This window comes from Thamnophis sirtalis, unplaced genomic scaffold, assembly GCF_051295495.1.
Source record: "Thamnophis sirtalis isolate CommonGarterSnake01/CBP01778 unplaced genomic scaffold, rThaSir2_p1.2 scaffold_6, whole genome shotgun sequence".
NCBI classification, from domain to species: domain Eukaryota; kingdom Metazoa; phylum Chordata; class Lepidosauria; order Squamata; family Natricidae; genus Thamnophis; species Thamnophis sirtalis.
Window position 1 is genome coordinate 50,425,556 of NW_028261386.1, and position 20,719 is coordinate 50,446,274.

At 37.1% G+C, this 20,719-nt stretch overlaps 3 protein-coding genes across 5 annotated transcripts in view; 1 reads left to right on the top strand and 2 right to left on the bottom strand.

The window, feature by feature from the left end:
• The window catches only part of NVL (nuclear VCP like), a 57,013-nt gene extending 46,070 nt beyond the window's left edge, over positions 1-10,943 (bottom strand). For both annotated transcript variants that reach the window (XM_087717845.1, XM_087717844.1), the window contains exons 1-10: positions 10,587-10,943; positions 8,601-8,674; positions 7,926-7,978; positions 7,540-7,630; positions 6,741-6,789; positions 5,179-5,451; positions 2,564-2,690; positions 2,314-2,390; positions 1,059-1,193; positions 702-803 (exon numbers count right to left, since the gene is read on the bottom strand). In XM_087717845.1, the coding sequence (XP_087573971.1) occupies positions 702-803; positions 1,059-1,193; positions 2,314-2,390; positions 2,564-2,690; positions 5,179-5,451; positions 6,741-6,789; positions 7,540-7,630; positions 7,926-7,978; positions 8,601-8,674; positions 10,587-10,652 (1,047 nt within the window). In that variant the 5' untranslated portion in view covers positions 10,653-10,943. The remainder of the gene's footprint in view (positions 1-701; positions 804-1,058; positions 1,194-2,313; positions 2,391-2,563; positions 2,691-5,178; positions 5,452-6,740; positions 6,790-7,539; positions 7,631-7,925; positions 7,979-8,600; positions 8,675-10,586) is intronic.
• A 152-nt stretch (positions 10,944-11,095) lies between these two features.
• On the top strand, positions 11,096-19,479 carry CNIH4 (cornichon family member 4). The gene is made up of 5 exons (XM_014071162.2): positions 11,096-11,275; positions 15,138-15,206; positions 16,988-17,100; positions 18,723-18,863; positions 19,267-19,479. The coding sequence occupies exons 1-5, from the start codon at positions 11,207-11,209 to the stop codon at positions 19,292-19,294; spliced, it is 420 nt and encodes a 139-aa protein (XP_013926637.1). The 5' UTR covers positions 11,096-11,206; the 3' UTR covers positions 19,295-19,479.
• The window catches only part of WDR26 (WD repeat domain 26), a 37,520-nt gene continuing 33,897 nt past the window's right edge, over positions 17,097-20,719 (bottom strand). For both annotated transcript variants that reach the window (XM_087717848.1, XM_087717847.1), the window contains one exon: positions 17,097-17,771. In XM_087717848.1, coding sequence (XP_087573974.1) covers positions 17,722-17,771 — 50 coding nt within the window. In that variant the 3' untranslated portion in view covers positions 17,097-17,721. The remainder of the gene's footprint in view (positions 17,772-20,719) is intronic.

The following is a 20,719-nucleotide window of genomic DNA, read 5'->3' on the forward strand; positions in this document are numbered from 1 at the left end:
CAGCCTTCCATCCTTCTGAGGTGGGTAAAATGAGGACCCAGAATGTTGTGGGCAATATGCTGACTCTGTAAACCGCTTAGAGAGGGCTGTAAATAACTGTGAAGCAGTATATAAGTCTGAGTGCTATTGCTAAGTGCTATATGAGTTGTTGCTTAGCACATATCTGAAGCACCAGATGCAGAAGAGTCTATGTGTAGACAGATCCAATTCACTAGGCATTTATTATATTTTTGCATTCATCCAATAAAAATGTTTGCTGGGAAGATTACACAATGTGTAAAAAAATGACTCACGTCTGCAGAACAGCAAGCTGGATGAAATGAAATAGTGACCTCTATCCAAGAGTATTTTTTTAAAAATTAAAAAAAAATTAAAAAACTGAAATGCAAAACTGTGTGACCAACTGTCAAGTTACAGCTATTGGATGATGACAGGCATTCTGAGCCTAGTTTTATGCTGAAGTTAAAAATAATAACTCACTTCTGCAGTTATATCCTTATTCGAGAAGGATTCATTTACTCAAGGAACAAAAAAGTGAAACAGGGAAGGAATAAAAATGAGTTGGAATCTTATGTCAGTGATGAAGTCATGTTAAATTTTGCTTAGTAATTTCTTCTCTCATATTCATATTTGGCCAATACTCATAATGAAGATGCCAGAAGAGGGATGAAGTAATAAAATACTTTTTTAAAGGGTCTTACCACAGCTTGATCAAAGAGCTCCCTTAATTTCTGTTCAGAATCACCAGACACTCCAGATACAACCTCAGTTGCAGCCACTTTGAGTATTGGTAATTCAAGTTCCTGGAATAAAAAGAAAAGAAGAAAACAAAGAGCTTTAATCTAAGTAACAACATTTAGCAAGATTTGGACTAAACAGAGGAAAAGTGAATAGTGGAGGAAAAGTGATCAGAGGTCACATTCTGTTCCAGCAAGTAATGATCAGACAGAATTTGTCCCTGGAAGCAACAGCATTTTAAAAAGACAAACATGTCTGAAGTTTAACATTTTAAATAATGAACAGTTGAACAGGAAAAGTAATTGTTGTAACAATCTCACCCCGGCAATTGCTTGTGCTAGTAATGTCTTCCCACACCCTGGTGGTCCGTGCAAAAGAAATCCTCGAGGAGGAACAGCTCCTAAATGAGTGTAGACTTCAGGATGACGGATATGTATCAGCATCTTACATATCTCCTGTAATAAAAATGGCAATGTTGAAGTAAAATTCATTTGACTGCTATCCTTTGCTGCTCTACTTTTAGATTCTAAATCAGGATATATAGGGAAATAGTTACATATTTGTGGCTTGCTTACGCTGGATATCCCCCGTCATTGCCAATGGCCTTTTAATCTCAACTTTTGTCCCTGTTTTGCATAAGGGCAAGTTGTAAGACAGTTTTAGCTCTAATGATCCCGGAGAGAATGTGGAATTCAGCCCTAGCAATTTCAAAGATAAACACTGCCGCATGAACAGGAATCGGGTTAATGAAGGAATGCTTGTAGTTTTACTGAAGAGATGCTAACTGCTACAAGTGTTGCCGTTTAACCTAACCCTTGCATCAGGGTGGAGTCAGGGTGACTGAATGGAGCCCTTCCTGACCCCTATGCGGAGCTCACAGCAGATACTTTCTCTTTGCTGCTACCTTGGATTGAATTCACAGCCTCCTGATTGTGAAGCGAGAGCTCCACCTTTAGGCCACCATGCCGCTCTTAGCTCCTTATCTTTATTGATGCAGGCATATCCAGAGTGTGAAACACTGAATATCTTCTCTTATTCATGAACTCAGTAACACATATTCTGCTTTGTAACTTGGACTTGAGAATTTTGCTCAACAAAGTTAACCTATTTTACTTTTTTCAAATAATCATACTGTTTATAAATCAATGAAGCGTGACAAAGTAATGAGCAGACACGGGTGCTTTCACCGGAATTGTTGTGAAAGCAAAACTGTAATCCTAAAACCTGCCTACAATTTCTTAAAAACCGTAACTTTCTTTTTGAAACTTAGCAGGTTTCTAGTTCTTAAGGCTACAAAAGATGTGTTTGAAATATATCATTAATGAATGATATATAATGCAGTATCAAGAAATATGTCCAATTAAAGAGTAAATGTTTCGATGCCCCTTCCAATCGGTAAAAACAGAAATATGCAGCTAAGCAGGCTTGTTAAGACAATTGGATTTCATTTAACAAAGAATCATAATTGCTTTCCAACATAACACATTCAGCACTCATCATTTTATGGTTAAAGTCTTCTATATTGCACCATATTTCAGCTGACAATTTTAAGAAAAGCCATTAGTTAAATCTAACCTTCAAAATTTCATCATTGCCTCCTATATCCTCAAATGTCATTGAGGAAGTTTGCAGCTCTATTTCTCTTGATTTAACTGCAGAAAAACAAGAAAATATTAAAAGACCAACCGCAGCTGATTGGTTGTTTTAAACAGAAGTAAAACAGCCACAAATTTCATATAGATTAAGCTGAACAAATTTTATATTGACAAACAGTGAAATACCCCTTTGCATTTTCCCATATAAGTACAAACAGGCCACTTCTTACCTTTCTGCTGCTTCAAAACTGACTCTATTTCTTCATCTACATTAGGAAATTCAACTTTTCTCCTTTTATATTTTTTGTTCTTGGACTTCTTTCTTGCGGTCTCCAAAACAGAAATGTTTCCAGCATTCTACATCACAAAGAAAAGTTTCCTGATATACTTTATCCAGCAAGATACAATGCAAAGGCTAGTCAATATAATGGCCTTTTAAACTAAGATACAAGGTGCTTCTGCTACTGCCCTAGCACTTTTTATGGCACACTTTCCCCTCTTATTATTCATTCTACTTTTTAAAATATAGATCTTTAAAACTCTGCTTAATAGCTCACATTAAGTGATAACCATAGTTTAAAAATATCTGATAATCCATTTTTAGATAAAATGGCCTCTCAAACTATATTTTTTTTTTTGGACTGAGTCAGTTTCTTCAAATGAAGCCAATCTTAAAAGTCTTGTAAAACTTAAAAACCGAATTTCATTTCTTTTAGAAAGCTTCCCGGCCATTTTCTTTAACTTCAGCTTTTGTTTGTTTGTTTGTATTTGTTTATTATATTTATATGCCGCCCTTTTCCCCCGAAGGGGACTCAGGGCGGCTCACAACTCAAACCAGGGAAGGGGGATACAGACAAAAAATTAAAAAATGACACATAACAATGCATGATTTAAAACACACGACAGTCATACCATTTGAGACGGGGGCAACAGCTCTTTAGCCCCAGGCCTGTTGGAACAGCCAGGTTTTAAGGGCTTTGCGGAAGGCCTGGAGGGTGGTGAGGGTTCGAATCTCCACGGGGAGTTTGTTCCAGAGGGTCGGAGCAGCCACAGAGAAAGCTCTCCTCCGGGTAGTCGCCAGTCGACACTGGCCGGCAGATGGAATTCGGAGGAGGCCTAATCTGTGGGATCTAATGGGTCTATGGGAGGTAATTGGCAGCAGGCGGTCTCTCAAGTACCCAGGTCCAATACCATGAAGGGCTTTATAAGTGACGACTAGCGCCTTGAAGCGTATCCGGAGACCAATAGGCAGCCAGTGCAGCTCGCGGAGGATAGGTGTTACATGGGTGAACCGAGGTGCACCCATAATCGCTCGGGCGGCTGCATTCTGGACAAGCTGGAGTCTCCGAATGCTCTTCAAGGGCTGCCCCATGTAGAGCACGTTGCAGTAGTCCAGTCTAGAGGTCACAAGGGCGCGAGTGACTGTTGTGAGGGCCTCCCGGTTCAGGTAGGGATGCAACTGGTGCACCAGGCGAACCTGGGCAAATGCCCCCCTGGTCACAGCCGACAAGTGGTGTTCAAAAGTCAGCTGTGGGTCCAGGAGGACTCCCAAATTGCGAACCCTGTCTGAGGGGTGTACTGTTTGACCCCCCCAGCCTGAGAGATGGAACACTTGGCCAATTAGTAGGAGGGAAACACACCAGCCACTCGGTCTTATATGGATTGAGTACAAGCTTGTTAACCCCCCATCCAGTCCCTAACAGCCTCGAGGCACTGGCACATCACGTCAACCGCTTCACTGAGTTGGCACGGGGCGGACAGATACAGCTGCGTATCGTCCGCATACTGATGGTATTTTATCCCGTGCCGTTGAATGATCTCACCCAGCGGCTTCATGTAGATATTAAACAGGAGGGGGGACAGGACCGAACCCTGTGGCACCCCATAATTCAGGGGCCTATTGCTCAATCTCTGCCCTCCGACCAACACCGACTGCGACCTGTCCGAGAGGTAAGAGGAGAACCACCGTTCTGTAATCTGTTATGTGGATTATTAGATCCTAGTGCTACTGAAGCTTCAGTAGTTTTACATCTATTGGAGGAATTAATTGTGTGTCTAAAGCCAACATTTCATTTTTATGAGAAACTGAAATAATTTAGTAACATTAGTATATTTAGAGCAACAGATCTGAACACTCTGTTTTTGTAAATCAGTGGAACATAACTTCAAAGAAACAGTCTCCTTTGATCTTATGAAATTAACATATAGAAAAATTTATGAATCTTGCTAAGAGCTCAGAACATATTTAATAAGGATTACTTATTAAATGGCATCATTTAGCTGATGGATACAATCCATGAGCTAGAAATTAAACGAATTGGATTTATCCTAATTTATCCTCACATTTTGAGTTAAAATGCAACATATTACTAATATAATTGTAGGGCATGTGTTTCATGTTAAACATATTTTTCTGGCTACTATCACCAATATCCCAAATTTATTAAGATATCAAGAATTATGATACTTTTCTTCAGATAATGCTGGTGAAAAAAAGAATTGTTACAGAACATTGGAAAGATACATTTTCATTTTATTTCAAACACTAGATTCTTGATGTGTGTGTTTTAACATACATATTGACTCTTTTTGGACACAGGGGAAACAAAGGATTTTCAAGCAATTTCATCAAAAAAAATTAAGCTTTATAACTCTCACTATATTTTAATTTTAATGTTACAATGCCACATTTTAAACGTATTAGTCTATATGTAAATCAATATTTGTTCATATTCTCCTGTTTATTTCTAAGGTACCAAAATATTTTTTTAAAGTTATTGTTGGTCTTGAGGTTTTTTGGGGATGGCATAATGAGAAAAGGGCACAGAGAAATTAAGAAAAATACCTCAGCTTTCTGCTTAATGTTATCACAGTCTTCTTCTGCACAAAGATCAATAAAAAAGTTTTCCTCCTTTGGGCCTGGGGTCTTATCAATAAACCATCCACCTTCTGAAATTTTGGTCACTGATGGAGCTTGAGAAGAAACAGTACCTGATCTAGGTACTGTTTGTGAAGTACTGGTAGACATAATTAAATCATTTTTAGGAGATGAAGGTAAAGAATCTGGATTTCCTTTCCGATATAAGGTTATCAAAGAGGTATTCATGTGATTTGAATTCTGAAAGAGAAATTATGGACAGATGTCAACAGTAGACTGACTTTTTCAAATATAAATATCCTCAAAATCATGTTGAACATAAACAGAATATGAATTATAGACACAACAAATACTGTTGTAAATAATCACAATGATTCCTAAAATGCATTATTTAAAATTCAAAGACAGTCAAAGGTATTTAAAAACAAAAATAGGAACAAAGTAGAAGCAGACACTGCATTTAAAACATCCTAGAAATATGTGAATTATGAAAAGCCCAATTAGAAAAGAAATCTGAGCTTTCTTGGGATGCTCATTCCCAATACTGAAAGTCACCACTAAGAGGGCATGTGTAATTCTCCTAGCTCCACTATTCAGTAGATTTTGCTTAAAAGTAGTCTCAGAATCATTTGACTGCAATATAATGCTACAATGGCTGCAAACTCTGGAGTGTTAACTCTTCGCCAATTCTTACAAAATGTGGCATACTCCTTAGTTTCCAGAGGCTGCAAAAGCTGCATAAAATCAGGCTCCAAAACTGCTTTAATAACAAAAGCCTTGTGCGACTCAAAACAGCGCTTAAAGGTTAGTAGTATTCCCCAAGGAGGCTTTGTGAATGTCAAAGTACTGATACCACTAGGGATGATGTCAAGCACTGGACCTCTGCTTCAGGCCTTAGTGCTGCCACTGAGTACCGTTATATAGAGGGTGCCTGAGGGTGGATTCCTTGGGAGCCCTGGTGTAGGTCACGTGCAAGTTGGGGAGAGGCACCACAGTGTGGGCTGAGCCTGAAGCATTTATTTTATTTTATTTTAATTTATTTATTTATTTTTTATTTATTTATTTTTATTTTTATTTATAGGATTTATGTGTGGGCACACTTATTCTCAGTAACTCTGGGTGGCTTACAAACAATTAAAAAATATGGCCCTCCCAGGGACTGCACCACTCTGAGGCATCCCAAGCTCCACTTAATGACTCATGTAGACTTAATGACTACAGCTGGGAGACCCAGGATCATGACTCTTGAGTGAAATGATCACATGGGTTAACCCTAACCCTTCCTTAACAAACACAATGCCCCAAACCTGGACTCAATTATTGTTTTGAGGTCTATCTGTAGTTATGCAAGTCCCACAATTGGCTTGACTAAGATTTTTGAAAATACAAAGAACCTCCCAGTGCGTACATTTATCTTCAGAATTTTAAATACATGCTTTAAACAAATTATTTTGTCTTCAGAATTATAAATACATATTTTAAACAAATTATTGGTACTACTAATGGCTCATTTAAACAATCATACTTACAGGATGTTCACTATCGGTATCAGAAGTATCCAAGCTGGTCTCTGAATCACTTTTGGAGAAAGAATTAAAAATAAAACTTCGCATTTATAGTCTTTTAAAAAAAGCAGTACCATTTGCATGCATTTCCGTTAAATCAACTCATTTTGTGAATGAAGAATGCACTGTTTTTTAAAATGGTCTATTCAAAAAGTTGCAATTTATTTGCCCCAACATATTATTGACAGTATATTAGTGTAATCCTTCTCTTTCAGGGATCAGCTGCAATATTTCCTAGTTTTGCATGCCGAAGGAATACTACTACTACATAACAGAAAATTAAAACTTTTACTAAGATGTAGTGCTGTGTAAATTTTCTATAATTAAGCTTGATTCATCCTTTTCCCTTTTTTCCAAATATTTCTATTCTATATTAACTTTTTGCTATGAATTTTTGTTAATTCATATACTTTACTATAGCTAGAAGCAAATCAGGATTTCCTTTATTTGAATGTAGGATTAGAAAGAACATGTGCATATATAATGATAGCCACAATTATTCCAAAGCTAAAAATTTATTATAGCAATACTTACATAAAAATAAAGAAGAGAGGGAATGTATTTTTAACTACATAATATTTGTTTGCTAAGTGTATAGGACTATATTTGTACTAGATTAATTACCAAAAACTGTTTGGAAGGTCACTATGGATTTGACGAAGTAGATTGTGTCTAACGAGATGTACACGATAACAAATTTGTTAATCTTTGAAGTGACATAAAGCTATTTGGAATTTTTTAAATTGTGGTGATTGCAACTTACTTTTCATCCCTTTTTGCTTTCTTTGTGAAATATTCATCTTCTAGAGTGGCTAAATCTGTAGATTTTATCTCATCTTTGATTATCCCAATAACTACAAAGAAAATACAAATAAATAAGTAATAACAATAACTTGCTCATGTGTGAAACAAGAATCAAATTATATTTTATACAGAATGCAACCAACAGCCAGAAATGCTGGACAGATTGCAGTGTTCAAAGATATTGCTCTTAAATTAAGACCACAATCTAAAATGTTAAACTTCTAGCTGGTTCTCACATGACCAAATACAAATACACCTTCTTTCGTTCTCTAAGACTTTAGATTACTTACATAAACTAGTTTTCATGACATAAATTCACTTCAAATACAGTATTAATAAACATACCTTTTTCAACCTGTATTCTAAAGGCATTTCTTTTTCTTCGTCCATAATCAGCACTGAAAATCAATTTTAAAAACCTTGATGAATATATATTTTGTAGGTATACATTTTCAATGTAGAAGCCTAGTGCAAGCATCATAAGGAAAAATAGCCTAATGCATAATTATCAATGTCAAAGTAAAAAAAAAAAGACTGATAAACACATTCAAATACATATGTTCTATATTAGAATAAGTATATTATACTGTGTAAATTATCCAGATTTGGTAATCTGTAGCTTCTGCATGAAGAAGTTAGACTAATCCTAATAATAATCCTATGTTGAAAGAATGTGAAGAACAAAATACAATGCATGAATCAGTATATAAACATGGTGTATCGAACAATTAGTTAGAATTTTTGTTGTTATTTCCTTTTCTTTTATTTCATGTCTCTAATTTGTTTTGCTTGCTATTTATTCTTTTATGTGCTTTGTATACTTATGTTTACCTCTATGTTTGTATCTCTGCATTGATTTTATTCTTGCAGACACATAACGTAATAGAGGATAATGTTACGCCCCGAGGTTCAAACACATACTATTACAAGTTTAATTATTATGTCATTTATTATTATACATTCACTACTCCACTGCCCCTTTCAAAGAAAATATAAAGTACTAAATCTCTTATTACTCACCTATATATTTTTTGTAGTTCTGCTGCTAGAATTTCAGTGTTAACATACTGGCCACATTTATTACTGCTTAGATACTGTAATAAATATAGCTAAGTTAGTATATTTAAAGATACATACAATTCCTTTAGAATATGCAAAAATAGTATTAGCGTAAAATTGTATGTGAACAATTTAAAATAGAGGCATCTATTTCTTCATCACTGCAGTTATCTATATTAGTTTTTAAAAGCAAAGAGATTAAAGTAGAATCTTAATTTACCAGATTCCTCTTTAGCAAATTTTGATCTTAACAGATCAAGTTTTTGTTCAGATGTCATTCCATAATAATGGACAATTAAGTGTATATTAATTTTGCAACATCATGAAAAGTGACTTATGATCATTTTTCACACTTACAACCATTGCATCATTTCCATAGTCACATGATCAAAATTCAGATGCTTGGCAACTGACTCATTTATGACAGTTGCAGTTTCCAGGGGTCATGTGATCCCTTTTGCGACCTTCTGACAAGCAAAGTCAATGTGGAAACTGGTTTCACTTAACAACCATTACTAATTTATCAAGTAATTCACTTAACAACTGTGGCAGTGATTCACTTAACAACTGTGGCAAGAAAAGTTGTAAAATAGGTCAAAACTCACTTAACAAATGTTTCACTTAGCAACCAAAATTCTGGGCTCAATTCTGATCGTAAATTGAGGATTACCTGTAAATCTAGTGAAGGATGGCCATATTGATGTTTATCTTTCTTTTCACATCACTGAACTCTCTGAGTGGGCAAACTAGTAGAATTTGGCAGGACAGACAAGTGAACAAAGGAAGAGTAGGAAGAACAGAGTGCAAGAATCAAGGAAGAGGAGACCCTGCTGATTGAATGGTTTTGCTGGTTGTTTCCGAGGAGCTTGGCAATCTAGATTTGGTTGCTTTATAACCAGTGAGCAATTATGACTGTCACAGGTGCCTTGGTCATGGCTCACTTTTGACAAAGAGTCAATAGAAAATCTGGCAGTAAAATTGCAAGCCACAGTTATATGATATCTTGCTTAACAACTGTGGCAGAAGTGAGGTTGTAACTCTATCAGGGTCATGTAATAGCTCATTTAATAACCATGTCACTTAGCAATGGAGTTGCCAGTCCCAACTGTAGGAAGACCATCTGTATTTACATATTACACTTTGTCTTCTCTCCTCAAAAATGCCTCTACTTACAACCATCCATTTAATGACCATTTGATGTTACAACAGCACTGAAAAAAGTGACTTGGCAGTTTTTCACTTACAACCTTTGCAGCATCCCCATGGTAATGTGATCAGAATTTAGCCACTTGGCAACTAGGTTATATTTATGATGGTTGTAGTGTCCTGGGGTCATGTGACAAGCTACTGAAAAACAGTCACTTGGGGTGCCAGATTCACTTAACAACGGTTGAAAGGTTGTAAAATGGGATAAAACTCACTTAACAAATGTTTCACTTACCAACATAAATTTTGGGCTCCATTATGGTCGAAGTATTGGGAACCCAAAATAACATCTCTGTCGCAGTGTTTGCCCACTGGGATGACTCGGTGTGTGTGTGATTTTGTGTGTGTGTGTGTGTGTGTGTGTGTGTGTGTGTGTTATAGGTATTTCGGAGGGCCTTTAAGGCCTGGCACTTTGCCCAAATCTTTGACTAGGATGGACATAATCTCCCTTTTGAGGAGTGTGTCTGTGTGTACATGGATGGGTGCGTGGGTTGTCATCCTTCCTTTTTTTATAACTATATTGTTTTATAGTTTTTCGTGTTCTTTTGTGAACCGCCAACAGTCATTGGGTGTCGGAGGGTGTATAAATTAAACTAACATTACACTCACGATTCCTCGTTTCGTGTCCTAAGCCCGCTATGAAAAAGAAGATGGAATTCCACCGCAACCGGCTTCTTATATAAGGGCGGCTGCTCATCATGACAGAGCCAACTAGGAACGGAACAAGAACGGCGAAATCACCTGTTTAACTCTCTGTTTCAGTCTGGGGTCCCCTCCAGAAGGGTGGTTTCCTCCTCGATTCCGCATAACAGCTTCCCACGTGTAAATTCCTCCTTTCTTTCAGGCAAAATTTTTCCGGACTAGAATAGGACCCCAGTTAAGGCTGTCTTTAAAAATGCCTAAATGTACTGGCAACAGCGAAGTTTTCCAGGCTGTCCCATCAAACGGTGGACTATGATTATCAAGGCGATAAACTGCTGTTTCAGTACAGAAGGGGGGGGGGGGAGGATGAACAATAGGTAGTTCATTCGTATTTCTACACAGGCACTTTTTTAGACGCCTAAAACAGAGTCTAAGTCACAGAAGTCCATGTTTTGTAGTTCTCTCGGGTGTTCTTGCCAATTTTACCAGTAATTTCTTTGGGTTTTCGAGAGAACGGGCGCTTCCTTTTAGACTCCTAAAGTGGGACTTCAAGTCCCAGCGTGCCGTGCGAAGAAATATTTTCCACATAAATGTATAATAGGGGCAAATCTGAGGAACTCGATAAGAAGAGGCGGAAGCGCTGCTCCGACAACCGCGAACAGGCTTAGAGAGGCGGGGCCCTGTACGGTGGCCGAGAGGGCGGCTGTTTCCGTAGCACGATGGAGTCGATGGTGTTCATATTTTCGCTCATTGATTGCTGCGCCCTGATTTTCCTTTCCGTTTACTTTGTATCCTCTTCGTTTGTTTGGGCGAGGGGAGGGTCTGGGAGCCGGAGAGCGCTAGCGATCGGCTCTTTCTTCCGGCCTGCAGTTGAGCGGACCGGCCGAGGCGGGGGCGTTAATGGCGGTCTGGCTGGGGCAGGGGCGGCGGCGGCGGCGTAAAGGGTGATGGGACCCAGCAGCAACAAACGCTGGCTGGGGAAAGCGAGGGAGGAGCGGTTTTTCAAGCAGCGTGAGCCTTAAGGAGGCGCGCTTGGAAGAAAGGTTGGGCGTCTCGGGTGGGGGTGAGAGGAATTGAAGGCATGACGGCCAAGTGAAGGTGAGGCAGAATCCATCGCCAAGCCAGGTCGGACTCTAAAAGCAGGTTTTCGTTGTGTCCGGTACTTGCACAGGCCGGGCGTGGCTGTTTCTTATTTAGCTAGATAGTCAAAAACACAACTGCACCGGTCTTTTATAAATCCCCATCCCCTAGCTGTGTTTTTGCATGGGGTTGATTACATGCTGTCGGGATCTTGTAGGAGCAGCTTGGGAAGCCTTGTATTCTGCATTGGTTGCAATGGCCAAGAAGAACAGTTTTTAGATTGGCTGCAGAACCAAGATACAATTGCTTTCATTCTCTTTTGAGAAGAAGTTCACTAGATTGTTTGATCTACCATTCAACTTTTGGGTTATGGTATCCTGCAAGACTTATTTTCGGTATGTATAATAAATATCCTCCCGTCTTTAAAGTTTGCATAAAACTCCTGATTGAGATATTGCATAATGCATTATTTGTAGTATAAAACTTCTTGTTGTCGATCCTGTTCAGTGATGATACTTTTAGTTTTCCACTTGAAACAACATATTTTTAAAAAATGGCATCCGTTGTCCTGATTGTGGGAGATTAATTTATGTGGATTAAGATATGTAGAATTGTGCTGAAGTTTCACAATACTGATAAGATGTGTTTGCTTAGAATTAAATCTGTGCCTTATGATCTTTATCATTCTGACTATTGTATATATACTTCAGTGGCTATTTCATATCAGATATAAGGGACATGTACTTTAGATACCTTTTCAAGCACTTAAGTTATTTTGAAAAGTATAAAACTTTTTTATGTTGTTGGAGGACTGCATTTTCTGAAGGACGGTCTTCATCAGATGTTTTAATTTCATGAATACAATTTTGCTAGTTTCTTTAGGAATTAAAAGATTTGGTAAAACTAAAAAGGAACAAAATTGCTTGTGTGTGTGTGTGTGAGTAGGTAGCCCTCAACTTATGACCACAATTGAGCCTAAAATTTATGCTGCTGAGAAATTTTTCAAGTGAGTTTTGCCCCATCTTATGATATTTCTTGCCACATTTGTTAAGTGAATCACTGCAGTTGTTAAATTAGTAGCACGGTTGTTAAGTGAATCTGGTTTACACATTCACTTTGCTTGTCAGAAGGTCGCAATGGGGAATCACACGATCCCGGAACATTACAGGTGTCATAAATATGAGTCAGTTATCAAGCATCCAGAGGTAAATCACATGACCATGGGGATGCTACGGTCGTAAGTGTGAAAAATGGTCATAAGTCATTTTTTCAGTGCTGTTGTAACTTGGGTCTTAAGTCTTATATCAGTCATCTTTTGTCTTATGCAGCATACTTATTGTTGGTGGCTTGTGTTAAGATATTCTAAAATTTAAAAGGATAGCTCTGAAGTTTAAACCTTAAGAATTCTGATTGGCTTTCAACAGATGTTATTTTAAACAATGAGTATCAAACAGTGGATTCAAATTGTGTTTGTTAGATTTTAAATAGCTCAAGTTCTCCAAATTCAGACATTAGAGAAATCTGATTACCGTATTTTCACGACCATAAGCCGCACTGAAAATCCTAAAATTTGATCAAAAACCGGCAGTGCGGCTTATAACCCGATGCGCTTTATGTATGGAAAAAGATCGAAAATCTCTCCCTCCCGATTTTACGCTCAAACTTGAAGCTCGCAAGCGAATGACCGCGCGCAGCCACGCACACGTCCCTCTGGTCTCTCCCTCTCAATTTTACGCTCAAACTGGAAGCTCTCCCACACGTCCCTCTGGTCTCTCCCTCTCAATTTTACGCTCAAACTGGAAGCTCTCGCACACGTCCCTCTGGTCTCTCCCTCTCAATTTTACGCTCAAACTGGAAGCTCTCCCACACGTCCCTCTGGTCTCTCCCTCTCAATTTTACGCTCAAACTGGAAGCTCTCCCACACGTCCCTCTGGTCTCTCCCTCTCAATTTGCAAGCAAATGACCGCACGCAGGCACGCACACCTCCCTCGTGTGGGAGAGCTTCCAGTTTGAGCGTAAAATTGAGAGGGAGAGACCAGAGGGACGTGTGGGAGAGCTTCCAGTTTGAGCGTAAAATTGAGAGGGAGAGACCAGAGGGACGTGTGGGAGAGCTTCCAGTTTGAGCGTAAAATTGAGAGGGAGAGACCAGAGGGACGTGTGGGAGAGCTTCCAGTTTGAGCGTAAAATTGAGAGGGAGAGACCCGAGGGACGTGTGGGAGAGCTTCCAGTTTCAGCGTAAAATTGAGAGGGAGAGACCAGAGGGACGTGTGGGAGAGCTTCCAGTTTGAGCGTAAAATTGAGAGGGAGAGACCAGAGGGACGTGTGGGAGAGCTTCCAGTTTGAGCGTAAAATCAAGAGGGAGATTCAGATTCAGTTCGTGGGAGATATTTGGTGCGCTTCTTTGAAAATCTCCCTCCCAATTCTGCCCAACGCCTCCCCGACCTTACTGGACGAACGGTGCGGGGGTGTGTGTATCATGTAGTGCGGAGTGCGAGGAGTGGCAGATGTTGCAAAAAAAACGTGCGGCTTATAACCCGGTGCGCTTTATATATGAAAAAAGTTTGAAAAATTAACGTTAACTGATACTGCGGCTTATAATCCGGTGCGGCTTTTGGTCGTGAAAATACGGTACTTTAAAACTTGAAGCAATTTTTTAAACTTTTGGCTACAAGCCAGGTGGCAATTGGCTTCCTACTGCAAATCAAAGTATGGTTATCTATAAATCCCTGTATTGCATAGAGCCTGGATATCTGAGGAACTATTTAGTTTCAATCGTTTCTGTCGATAAAGTATGTTCTGGCAGCATGGCTGCACTCTTGCTCCCTCTCTAGTGAGGGGAGTGAGGAAGTCGCAGCCCCCATCCTCTGAAACAGTGGCCCCTCAGTGATAAGGACGGCATCCTTTCTTAAGGTTCTGCCTGGAAAGCTCTTAAAATCTGTCTGCATTAATATGTTGGGCTGGGGAGGTTTCCTTTGTGTCATTTTTTTAGTCCAGGCTGTTTGCTTGGTTTTAGATCCCACCCCCTACCCCCGCCCTGTTTTTATGAGGGAGATTGGTTTTATACCTGTCCATTGGAGTTGGGTAACTGTAATAAACTAAAATAAATATATGATAAAAAGGAGGGAGGAGAAATTGAACTCAAATATTGCTATTGATAATAATAGAAAACTGTCTTAGTGGGCGAGGGGCAACATCTGAATCAAATCAGTGACTTGCTTGTGCACCTGCAGAAGTTCTACCTTTCTTGGTCAAATTTTAACATGGTTATAAAGAACCAAACTCACAAAACAAGCAGCTTTGGAAACTCATGAGTGATCAGTTAGAGTTTGGAGCTTGGGTGGCATTGGGTAAAGTCACTAACAGTTAACAGGGGTATGGATTCTGGTTTTATCTATATCTTTTGCAAAATGCTTTCATTCTTCTGGAAGTCCTAAGCTGGAGGCCTGTTTGCTGAGTTTTATATAAAATCTTCTTAGGATGCCATTTACAATTTGTCCAAATAATTTAATTCTTATCTAGAAAGGGCAAGGGTATCGTTGACAGAATAGTTGTTCTTATCTTGATCATCAGATAATTACATTATCAGATTTGGAATGTGACTACATTAATGCCAGATCTTGCTGCTCAAAACTAAATAAAGTAAGTTGTTTTTCTTTCTCTTTATTTTTTAAAAATGTTAATACAATAATGTGGCAAATGTTGTAAATTTTTACATATGTATTTTTGGCTTCAACTATTAAAAGGTTATGTTGCCAGAGAATGGCATCTATTTTGGTTACATCTGAGGAATATTTGGTTTTCTCCAGAGGACTCCATTTTGTTTAATAAGTAGAATATGCAAACCAACATAGCCCAATCATAGGCTCTTTGGGGAACATTGGCAATCCCTATTTCTAGGCATATAAATTGTAGTTCTATTACCATCTGAGAATAACTACTGTTATACTCAGTAGGATTGGCAAGCATAGGACTACTCTGATAGTTGGAAAGTATATTGTGATTATATGTAATTCATAAATGCACTAAATAGTGCTTTGGACAGGTGTCTTTCTAGAGCAGTAGTAGTTAACTTAGATTCTTCAGAGATTTTGAATTAACCCAACAGTCTCACTACCAAATTACTGTGGAACTTGTAGTTCAAAATTATATCATTAGTTTGTTTGTACTGTTTAAAAGTTTTCAAAAATAATCTCCTTTCTACAAGTGGTCCTTGACTGACAACCATTAGTTTAGTGACTGTTCTAAATTATAATGGCACTAAAATAGTTACTTGCAACCTGTCTTTGCACTTAGAACTGTTGCAGCATCCTCACAATCATGATTAAAATTTGGGCACTGGGCAACTGGCATGTACTTATAACAATTGCAGAGTCCTGGGGTAATGTGATCACCATTTGCAACATTCCCAGTTGGATTCCGAACAAAGAAAGTTAATGGAGAAAGCCAGATTTGCTTAACAACTGCAGTTTGTTTAACAACCATGGCAAAAAGTTGTAAAAGTGGGTGCTACTTAACTGCTTTCCTTGGTTTTTAATCAAGGACTACCTGTAATGTTAATTCAGAGAGGAACCACAGTGAACCTAGAATTACTTCCTTAATATAGTTTTCTTAATACCAAAAAATAAGAATTACTGTTGTAGGGAAGACTTAATCTTGGAGGCCAAATACTAGAATCTGGATTGCCTACATGATAGTCTTGGACACTTGTATTTATTCCCCAATCTCATTTTTTTCCTTCAGTGTTTCATATACGTTTCCTTTTCTTTGCTGAATGCTTACTATGTGTAGTCTTCTGCTCTTGCAAGATCCCAGTGTTTTATTTGTTGCTTGCTCGCAGAATGTATTATTTTGTGCTTGCCTTTCCCTATTCTTATTTACAAGTTTATTGTCAGTCATCTTTAAGTTGTCAAGAGTAATAATTTTTTTATAAACTCTTTTATTTAACAACCTGTCATGGATTAGAATCCATTGCTACCATATATCAAATGTATATACTCACCCTTTTTATAGTACCATCTTAATGCAAGAATTCAAATTGATGAACAGAAAATTCTTAATCATGAAAAATAAGGCTAATTTGAAAATTAGGTTGAAATATGCCTGGCATTTTGGTTTACCCAGAAGTGTTGAATATATAGGATTTAGCTCAAGACTGTTGCATATCATATTAGATAAGCTGATTAGGTTCTCATAAATATTCCAAATATTCTGATGGTATTCCTAGAAAGTAATCCATAATTTGTAAATTTCTGCTTTGTAAATTGCACTTACAATTTATATCTGAACCATCCAATAGAAATCAATTACTGATTCTTTTTAATCAAATAAGTTTTGCAGCCCTTGTCAGCTTGCAGGTAGAAGATTCCTGCAGAATCTTTATAACAATTTTTATTTTTTAATTGTTTTGAAAATCTTTCTAGTGGGTGATCCCTGAATTGATTGGCCATACCATTGTCACTGTATTAATGCTTATTTCACTGCACTGGTTCATCTTCCTCCTCAATTTTCCTGTGGCAACATGGAACATATACAGGTAAGACCTTTGGTGGCTTAAGAATTGCATGATGTTGGTCATATTTTTTCCTCTCTTAATAAAGAAGATTTTTATAAACTCTGCCTTGTTCCATAATTTATTAGTCTAGCCAAGTCAGCAGGAAGTGACAATGTTACTTTTCCTTTCTCATTGGATTTTAGCATGGATTTTGGATAACACCAACAATAAATATACTAGATTTTTCTTGTCCCAAGGAGTATAGGTACATATATAACTTCCATACTGCTAAAAGTGTTAAGTTTAAAAACTGACTTTGAGTATGGATCATGTGAAAATCTAGTGCATCATTGATACAACTCAAAACCTACTTTTCATCCCATTCTGAGAAGAAAGCAGTATAAAATCAGTTTTGTATTTTTCCAGGAGCAAGTATCATATTTCTTGGTGCAAAAATACCTAATAATGTAGTAATTAGTGATTAAGCATTGAACAAGGACTGGAAATACTTAGATTTTGCTCTACTCTTAGCTGTAAAAGTACTGGAAGATTGTAGACCAGTGTCTTTCAGCTCAACCTTGTTCATAGGGTGGTCTTGGATGTAAAAATGAAAGGCTTCTGGAAGGCAGGATATAAATCTAAGAAACTACATATCTTGAATGTTCACAGGCCATGAGCCATTACTTTTGGAATTTTATCAACTTTGCTTTCACCTAAAGGGAAAAAGGAGAAAGTTGAATTATCTTTTAAGATTTTCTGTTTGCAAACTACAGCCCAGACTTAAATTTTGCCTCTAATAAACGTACTTATTTTTATTTTTTCAATTTTGGCAATACTTCTAATTTAGGATGCATATAAGATGCATTAAGGTCTCATATACTTAGCTATATAATAATGCCTGAGGCTATAGCACTTTTGAAGCAAATCAAGGTGTTTCTTTGGGTGTGTATTTCCTGGAAGAAAAATGCAATATTTCTGCTTTGAATTGACTTTGGGTTGAGTCATTTTTATATTTAGTAAGCAAATAAAAAGTATAGGATATTGTTTTAAGTATCTCAAGTTTTTTATGCATATATTTATTTCTAATGCAATATACCGAATAGAAAATGTCAGTGATTTAAATGTAGAATTTTAAAGTTTAATAAGTTAAATATTTTAACAAATTATATGCTAATGAGTTCACCATTTCTAAACAGTGCCCAAGCTTAAAAGATGATTTAAGATTGATTGAAAGCTGCATGCAAAGTTTAACATGACAAATTCAGAGATTCAAATTTCTTGGAGAAAACATGAGCTTGCGTCAGATTTGAAAGGTCTTTTGATTAATACCAGTAATGCATCTCCACTGCACAAGAGCATTTGTCTGTCCTATTTACCGCTTCAGAGGCTTGACATGTATCAAATAGTTTTGGGATGCATGTTGAGTACAAAGGAAGTTGCAAAAGCAGGATGTATTTGAGTAATGTAGAAGGAGCTCAAAAATGATCTATTTCTTTTGTTTCATTCTTCTGAAACCCGTAAGTGTTATGTATTGTTTGAAAGAACTCAACCACCAATTGATTTCACTTTGTTTTGCATGTTTTGTCTTTTTTGATATGGAGATCATTAATCTATTGGGCTGGAGCACAGTTGGTACTGAAACAATTTTCTTGAAACCATTTCAGGTATATCATGGTTCCCAGTGGAAACATGGGAGTATTTGATCCTACAGAAATCCACAACAGAGGGCAGCTAAAATCACACATGAAAGAGGCCATGATAAAGCTTGGTTTTCATCTCCTTTGTTTCTTCATGTATCTTTACAGGTAAGTTTCAAGGCTTGCATATTGAAGTTAGTAAAGCTATTCTTAAGATTCCTATTAGAATAGTCTGTTATAATTTTAATGTGGTTTAAATCTTTGGAAGAGCCTTGGTGGAAGCAGTGCTATTTGTCGTCAGTGGAGATATCCCAAACTGTTCTATACTTGACTTTGTTTATGCCACATTTTCTGCCTCTGATGAGCTGACTATTTTAAACTATGAAATCTGATTATATGACACTTTACTTCAAATAGAAACTGTAGTTTCATAAATCTTAGAATTGTTAAAAAACACTCTTTTCTGTCCCCTCAGAAGCATTCAGTTTTGCTGACATAAATTGCAGACAGCAATCATATTTATTTAAAGCTCTACAACTTTTGACATGGTCTTTCTTTTCACTCTTTATAGTATGATCCTGTCTTTAATAAATGACTGAAAATGAAGTGGCCAAATGAAGTATTATGGTTGCCAAATTGATGTTACTCCATTGAAATACTATGAAGCCACGAGCAACTCTCAAGAAAATCCAGACCAGTGATGTCATGCAGTATATTTTTTCCTCTTCGAACAAAACATATTTTTCCTGTATTTTTAACATATAAAATATTTTAGAAACTACAATACTATGTTTTTGCAACTATTGTTTTGTTCTTACTCAAATCCATTTTCTTACTGTATTTAATTCTTATGTGAAGTTTTTGCAAGAATACTGGTTACCCAATGGAGCAAATTCACTTATTACAGTGAAACAGCAGCTATAACCATTTCATTGAAGATTTTATCATATAAAAGGAAGCTTACCAGAGACAAATGACCAATGTTTTCTTTCTTATAGGCAACATTTTAAATACGATTCACTTATGTGAATGTTTTTTAAACTGAAGGCTGAAATATGTTCAGTGGCCAAACATTTGTCAGTTCAGTGTTACCTGCCATATATGCAACCAGTTTCCTTCAATTTAAACTGTTGCACTCATTTCTAACATTCAGGTCCCCACAGAGCTGCTACAATATTTCATGGAAGTACTTTCTCAAACACCTTTTTTAATATATTAGTATTTTTGCAGACTATATGATATATATATGTATGTATGTATGTATGTATGTATGTATGTATGTATGTATGTATTCATTCATAGTTTGCCTGTATTATAATGGCAATAAGCCACATCCAAATTGAAGCTGTGCAGTATAACTGCAATCTCATTTGCTGTTGGAAATTTGGTACCATTATCAGTTCAATAGACTGCAATCTTCCAAGCTCAAGACCACACCTATAGCCACTGGTTCAGTAAACAGCCTGATGTTGCTTGACTTTTCAGACAGCTGCCGTCTAGCTTTTGTAGCCTAAGATTTATGGGGATGGCTTTGTGCTCCAAGTGAGTAACTCAACTTAAATCTGAGCAGTATGGGTTCCATTCTCACAAGAATTCTTGCTGGATATTCATGGATTGAGGAGTTGTGTGATCATATGTGAATGCATCTTGGAAAGGAAAGGAACTTCTGTTCCTTTCTAGAATGAAATAGAAGTCAAAGCTTATAAAGCTAAGAACTAATCAAATCCAGTTATTTATTTAGTTTATTGAACTGGAAAGAGGGAATACAAATATTTGTTAAGTGCTGTGCACCAACATGGAAAAGTTTAATTAAAAAAACTCCAATAGACAATCAGGAATTAATGTAGCTTGACTTGAACGATTTTAGATATGTTTAATATACTACATATTTATAAAATAAAAATTAATGTGCCCCATAAATTAGTAAAACCAGTGAAAATAAATACGGAGCCCCAAAATTCATGTTTTAATGTCAGAAAAGAAATTTAAACTACTTAATATAATTCAAGAGGAAAGTAACAAAA

What these genes read in the sequence shown, in the direction of transcription:
- CNIH4 (XM_014071162.2), top strand. Translation starts at nt 11,207, where the DNA reads ATGGAGTCGATGGTGTTCATATTTTCGCTCATTGATTGCTGCGCCCTG. An exon ending in TTTTCCTTTCCGTTTACTTT is followed by an intron (nt 11,276 to 15,137) that starts GTATCCTCTTCG and finishes CTTGATCATCAG; the next exon opens with ATAATTACATTATCAGATTT. An exon ending in GCTGCTCAAAACTAAATAAA is followed by an intron (nt 15,207 to 16,987) that starts GTAAGTTGTTTT and finishes AAATCTTTCTAG; the next exon opens with TGGGTGATCCCTGAATTGAT.